The sequence below is a fragment of the Chiloscyllium plagiosum genome, chromosome 1, assembly GCF_004010195.1.
Source record: "Chiloscyllium plagiosum isolate BGI_BamShark_2017 chromosome 1, ASM401019v2, whole genome shotgun sequence".
Lineage (NCBI taxonomy): Eukaryota > Metazoa > Chordata > Chondrichthyes > Orectolobiformes > Hemiscylliidae > Chiloscyllium > Chiloscyllium plagiosum.
In genome coordinates this window covers 41,763,068-41,770,294 of record NC_057710.1, presented here as the reverse complement: position 1 = coordinate 41,770,294, position 7,227 = coordinate 41,763,068, and the positions used below count along the sequence as shown (strand labels likewise).

The 7,227-nt window shown below is 38.8% G+C and overlaps 1 protein-coding gene across 9 annotated transcripts in view; it reads right to left on the bottom strand.

Annotated features, from left to right (window-relative positions):
* Positions 1-415: 415 nt before the first annotated feature.
* The window catches only part of znf532 (zinc finger protein 532), a 217,562-nt gene continuing 210,750 nt past the window's right edge, over positions 416-7,227 (bottom strand). For 7 of the 9 annotated variants that reach the window (XM_043679319.1, XM_043679918.1, XM_043680009.1 and 4 more), the window contains one exon: positions 416-4,259. In XM_043679319.1, the coding sequence (XP_043535254.1) occupies positions 3,744-4,259 (516 nt within the window). In that variant the 3' untranslated portion in view covers positions 416-3,743. The remainder of the gene's footprint in view (positions 4,260-7,227) is intronic. The other 2 variants (XM_043679397.1, XM_043679488.1) reach the window with 2 other exon arrangements.

Here is a 7,227-nt window from a genome sequence, read left to right as displayed (position 1 = left end):
GGATGCTGCCTGACCTGCTGCGCTTTTCCAGCAACACATTTTCAGCTGCTTGAGCTTCTTGCCACATTCGCTGCAAACATTTAATGGAAGTCACCCTCCTGTTTTACTCAGCCACTGTATTTAAAAATACACTCTCTTAAGGATAACCAAGTGCAACTGAATGGCCCAAAACATAATTAGGGAATAGGTCAATTAAACCAAAATTCACATCAATTACAAAGTTGAACTCATTGCTATTTTGTGAGGCCCAGGGCAGTCATCTGTTCACTAAAGCTGAAAAAGATCTGGAAGAACAATCAAACAGTAACAACAAATAATGGAGATTGGATTTTATCTGTGCTGTACTGGGAATGATAAGGTAGAATAATTAATCCTGCGCGTAATCAATTCCCTGGTACAGTACTTCTTTATTTGAAAAAAAAACATTGGGGAATACATTCCAGGCTGGGAACCTGTATATTGTAGTAAAACATTTTGAATTCTACAACTTATAACAATCAAAATACAAAAATATAACATTCACCTATTGTGCACTAAATCCAACCGTGATATAATTCAATTTAATAATCGTTCTCGGTGCTTATTTTAAAAACAGGTTTCATGCCAGACTGGCCACAATTCATTATTAAAATTGCCTTTGCAGCACTCCGTTTATAATGTCCGTGTTCCAGCAGATCTGGCTTACTTTTAGTTCTGAAAGAAAGGGCTCATATTTTTTACATCACTTATAATGGTAAGATGAAAGTTAAACTACACAGCCATAAAATAACCAAAGGTACAGAATAACCAAATAACAAGGAGTCTGGCAGCTGCCGTTTCTTAAAATAAAACAAAATTCAGGTGGTTTGGAATGTTGAGTGACAAATGAAATGAAAAGGACGTTATCAATGCTTTCCTGACCAAACGGCTTTGACGATCATGGTGTGCTAATTCTGTTTGGAGAAGCTTGCACTGCAGGTGAAAAACCTCTAGATCTTATCCTTCAAAATATTGAATTTACCAAATTTAATTTTGCTCCTGGATGGTTCATTGCAATCTTTTTTATTACTTTTGTTCTTGCCAATATTTCTTTGGTTTTGTTTGAAACTCGGTGAAGCTTCCTTTATTTTTGAAAACTGTGTACTATTTTACCAGCTTCAAAAAGTCCCTCCTATTTTAGCAATGGGGCTGATATTTCCATTTATCACAAAATGGCATTAATTAGTAATCCCAGCTGTATGACTAAGATTGCTAATTTAATGCTTATAAGTGCCACATAAGAGACAACTGGATTGAGATTATTTCACATTGGATTTTTAAAAGTAATAAAGAAAACTGAAAATCCATCAACTCAGGCTCCACTTGAACCCAGATTCACCAGAAATAAAATACAGTTTACACATATACTCCACCCCAGTCCTTCCAATATTCTTATCAAATCCAGGAGAAAAAAAGTATTTGTGTCCAGCATAATGCTTGTCAGTGTATTTTCTTTCATTTAAAAACATACAATTGCTTTCTATAAGGCAACTTGGCAATGCAACAGTACTCTTTAAATATTTCCTGGCTCTTTTACAGATAGTGATGGTGTACTACGAAATCATTACTGTGTCTTTCTCTACTCTACCCTCACAGAACAGATAATTCACGATAACCTTACAACATCTTGGAGAGAAAAAAAAAGCTCTTTACCAGTCAGAGGATAGAAACATTTTACTATTTAATCTGACTAGAGATGACCATCAAACTCACTTAGTAGTGGGAAGAGTTATATCAACTACAATTTGCATCCTGTAGAAATTAAATAAAAAATGTTTACTGCAGGAAAACAATCCAGTCAGACTTCATAAAAATCTAGTCAAATCAGAAGATACCGTCAAATTGCTTTTCTATAATTACAGGAAAATGCTAAACTGTGCAAAATAAATCAAGACATTAGTTAATCATGAAATAAAAAATGATTATCAGTCTAATTTGGTTTCCTGCTGTCTGTCCTTTTTAACTCTTAAAGTAGAACTTTTTTTAGGCAAAATAGTGACTCTACTAGGCCAATAAAATGTTAAGATTTACCAATTAAAGATAGCAGAAGCATTTCCACCAGCTATAAAAGCTTACTCTGGATTCAAATAAATACTGAAAAACACCACTCCTAATTTCAGTATTACTGATCAGCCCATTTTCTCTTTGTTTTTCTTAGCATATCGTTGTGCAATTTTTAGAATCTTGCATTATTGCATTATTTCTTCGTCAAATTGAAGACTATTAGCTGTAATTCTGAACTTTCACCACTAGGTGACACCATAATACTGTAGGAGGCACAAGAAAGCCAATGCATGTTACTGCGGCCTAATATGTCTGAGATTATATTTGCATGTAAGGGACATTTGCCTGCCGCATATGGGGTTTTGCAAGTCACACACAAAATAATTAATCAATATTCCCTTTAATATCTGTTTGCTCACCCATTGGACTGGCAGTATGGTCTGTCATGGTGATGTTCAGCCTCATCCATACAATTCTCAATCAGTGACAACAGCTTTCTTTGAAGCCTCCAGTTTGATGTTGCCTATGGATTACTGTGTGGGCACGCTTGACTTATTGCAATGTATCCATTGTATCAGATTTCTAAGATATAACTTTTTTCTGGATGGCTGAGGCCAAGGTAATCAGTGCTGGACCAGTTTAGTTTATGATGGCAGTGTAAACCCATCCTTGACTTGATAAGTGAGTGGGCTGGTGTTAAAAAAATTACAGGCCACCAGGGAAAACCAATAACCTTAGGCCAATCTGTCAGGAAGTGTAATGCCGCTATACAAAATTCATATGACTGTACTTCAATTTTTATTATTTTAATTAGTAGAATCTGAACCAGTTTGTCAGTCCAGTTCACAACGGTCCGATTTCTGCATGGCAGGCACCTAGTCTTTGGTGCACAAACATGCACACACAAATATGCACATGAACAAGAAAATGAGCATGCACACGTGTGAATACACACAGGCATACACACTTACTAAACACATTGCTAATTAGTCTCAAAAGACCTTCATCATTAACTGCAAGAAAACTAATACCTGTCAATATTTTAAAAAAATAAATATCAAATTGCCCACAATCATTCATAGTTTTCAAACTTGGACACCGACATACACATTCCTCCTGGGGTTATTTTCCTGAAGCCTTTTGCTTTCCTCCAGCGAAGTGAATATTTGAACAACAAATCAGTTTATCAAAGTACAATGATGATACAATACATCCCTAATTTGGTCCATCGAAAATGAACTTCTAATTTAAAAAGACAGTATTCAGATCAAGCAGCTCAAGATAAGTAAACAACATTTTAACAAAACCTGGTTAATTGAAATTCAATTCCCCTCTGTTTTTCTTTAAATAAGTTCAATGAATATCATTAGTTTTGCGATGTCGAAGACCAACTCACTACATGGTGACCAAAAGTGAGCAAGGTTTGTGATGAAAGAACACTATGTTATGCAGCATAAAAATGAAGTAATTATGTATTGTAACTGTACAAAAAAAGTGTATACTTCTTCAAAGGCATTGAGCTTTTCCTTTTGTCAAATTACAGCTTAGAAGTGATGCTGGACAACATATACAATCTGTACAGGTGAGGTGTAACAGGGGTTTGTATGACATTCCAATAAAAGCTGCAACAAGGGGAAGTTTGTCCCAATTGAAACAGTCCCTTCTGCATGAAGTCACCTCTACTGTTTGTTAATTAACTGTCATTTCAGGAGAGTTGCTCCTCATTTCTCTGATGTGCACAGACGTTTGGATTTGATGAAAGCCATGCCATGAGTCCGCATGTGTGTGTTCAAGGCTGCTTCAGTTTCAAATGTTTTGAAGCAAACTTTGCACTTCTTGTCCATCAGCATCAACTCAGCCTGACTATCCTCCAGGCTCATTTTGCTGTCTGCCGCATTCTCGTCCCTGGCACCGTTCTGTCTGGCAACTTGCTGGGCATTCTTCATCTTGTGGACAATGAACAAATGTCTGGTCAGAGACTGGAGAGAGGTATAACAGAGACCACATTCCCTGCACTGGAAGGTGGAGCCATCAGTCTTGTGCTGGGGTAGGTGCTCTTGGAACTGAGTTACATTCTCTGTGGTGAAGCCGCATACGGCACATTTGTTAAGTTTGATGACGTTGATTTTCAGCTTCTTCAAAGGCTGAGTAATGGCTCCTCTGGGGGGTGGTCTAAGCTCCACTACTGCATCCTCCAACTTCCGCTTTGGTGGTAACGGCATCTGCTGGAAACAAGGCTTCAAGTAAAATATATTCAATGAATCTGAGGGAAATTTCAGCAGCATTCTATTTCTAACCATTGTATTGTCAGAACCCAACTGCATTTCCTGCCTCCCACGATAATGATCAATACAAAACAAATTCAAACCATTGGTATGAGCAATGAAAATAATCTAATCTAGCAGATTGATTGGAGAAGCCAGGACTGCTTTCCTTGGAGAAAACAGGGTCGACAGGAAATTTGATACATGCATTTAAAATCGTGAGGAGCCTGGACAGAGCGGACAGGAAGAAATTGTTCCCATTGCTGGAAGGATGGAGAATTATAGGATACAAATTTAAAGTAATTAGCAAAAAGAAGGAATGGAAACTTGAAAGTAAATGTCTTCAAACAAACAGTGAATGGTTAAGATCCAGAATGTGTTTCCTGACTGTGAGCTGGAGGCAGGTTGAATTATGAGGAAACTGGATTATTATTTGAAAAGGAATAACAAGCAGAGTTAAAGAGAAGACAGAGGATTGGCACAAGGTGAATCATTTACTCAGAGTCTTGACGCAAACACGATGGGCTGAACAGCTTCCTTTTGACGTGTAACAATTCTGTGATTATGTGAAGACTATTTCTCAGTTAAAAGGTTCACTTACATCAAATAGTGACAACACACTTCAGGTGACAAACAACTAGTCTGAACTGAATTTTGAAATCACTCCATATTATTATTTATATAAATGATGGCCTGAAAGTTGCCTAACACTGAGACAGTGTTTGTAACTAGCACATGTTTCTGGTGCATCTCCATTTTTCCCCACTGAGTTTTTCTATTGAAAGGAGGAATACAACATGGTACTCAACTGCTGGAAGATGAACTCTTGTTTCCTCCGTTCACCCAGTGTTAGCACCAAGTTTTATTTATTCACTCATGGGACGTGGGTGTCACTGGCTGGTCAGCATTTATTGCTTGGCCTTAACTATCCTTGAACTGAGCAATTCGCTTGGCCATTTCAGATGGCACTTAAGAGCCAACCACATCGACATGTGTCTGTAGCCACATGTGGATCAGACTGGATAAGGATGGCAGATTTCCATCTCTAAAGGACATTAGTGAATCAGATGAGTTTGCATGATCATTAGTAGATTCCAGATTTTAAAACAAATTATTGAATTCAAACCCAAGTCCCCACAGCATTAGTTGAATTTCTGGACTAAAAGTCTAGTGATAATACCTCTAGACCATTGCCTTTTCATTTTCTTCAATGTATTCCACAACAGGGTAGATGACATGTCTCTCTTTGGTGGGAATGTGTTCATGCATATGGTACAGAGTTGTTCTTTTGACCTGTTTGTTGCATGATTGGCCTCTAAGAATTTCCTGAGATAGTCTAACTTCCACTTTTCAAAACAGTGTGGGACTGAGACAATGAGCACAAGAAATAGAAGCTAAAATAGATCACATGGCCAGTCGAATCTGTTCCACTATTCAACACATTTGACTTGTTCTACTCATATATGTTAAATCTCCGTAATGACGATTCTAGCATTTTCGCACCAACTGATTTTAGACGAACCAGCCTGTAGTTCACTGTAGTTTCTATCTCCTTCCTTTTTTGTAGAGCAGTGGTACAAAGAGTTGCTGCCAGCTTCAATATTTGTGCCACACGAGCAGTCAGCTCCAAGGTGTAACGTTTGACCATAACATTTTTAATAAATCATGGATTAAAGAAGTAAATCAATCTGTCTGCAATCAACTTTGCATTTAGATTTGGAGATGCCCGTGTTGGACTGGGGTGTACAAAGTTAAAAATCACACAACACCAGGTTATAGAACATAGTACACAGAAGAATACAGCGCAGAACAGGCCCTTCGGCCCTCGATGTTGTGCTGACCGGTGAACTATTCTCAGCTCATCCCCCTCATCATCCACGTGCTTATTCAAGGATTGTTTAAATGCCCCGAATATGGCTGAGTTAACTACATTGGCAGAGAGGACATTCCACACCCTTACCACTCTCTGAGTAAAGAACATGCCTCTGACGTCTGTCTTAAATCTATCACCCCTCAGTTTGTAGTTATGCCCCCTCGTACAAGCTGACGTCATCATCCTACGAAAAAGACTTTCACTGTCTACCCAATCTAAGCCTCTGATCAAATTGTATGTCTCTATCAAATCCCCTCTTAGCCTTCTTCTTTCCAATGAGAACAGACCCAAGTGTCTCAGCCTTTCCTCATAACAGCTTCCCTCCAGACCAGGCAACATCCTGGTAAACCTTCTCTGCACCTTTTCCAATGCTTCCACCTCCTTCCCGTAATATGGCGACCAGAACTGTACACAATATTCCAAGTGTGGCCGCACTAGCGTTTTGTATAGTTGCAGCATGATATTGCGGCTCCGGAACTCACTCCCTCTACGAATGAAACCTAACACACCTTATGCCTTCTTAACAGCACTATCAACCTGGGTGGCAACTTTCAGGGATCTATGTACGTGGACTCCACGATCCCTCTGCACATCCACACTACCAGGAATCTTTCCATTGACCCAGTATTCTGCCTTCCTGTTATTCTTCCCAGAGTGCATCACCTCACATTTAGCCGCATTGAACTCCATTTGCCACCTCTCAGCCAAATTCTACAGTTTATCCAAGTCCCCAGCAACCTGTAACATTCTTCCAAACTGTCCACTACTCCATCGACTTTAGTGTCATCTGCAAATTTACTAATCCATCCACCTATGCCTGTGTCTAAGTCATTTATAAAAATGACAAACAGCAGTGCTCCCAAAACAGATCCTTGTGGCACACCACTAGTAACCAGACTCCAGGCTGAATATTTTCCATCAACCACCACTCGCTGCCTTCTTTCAGAAAGCCAGTTTCTAATCCAAATTCCAAATCACCCTCAATCCCATGCCTCTGCATTTTCTCCAACAGTCTACCATGTGGAACCTTATCAAAGGATTTACTGAAGTCCATGTATACCACGTCAA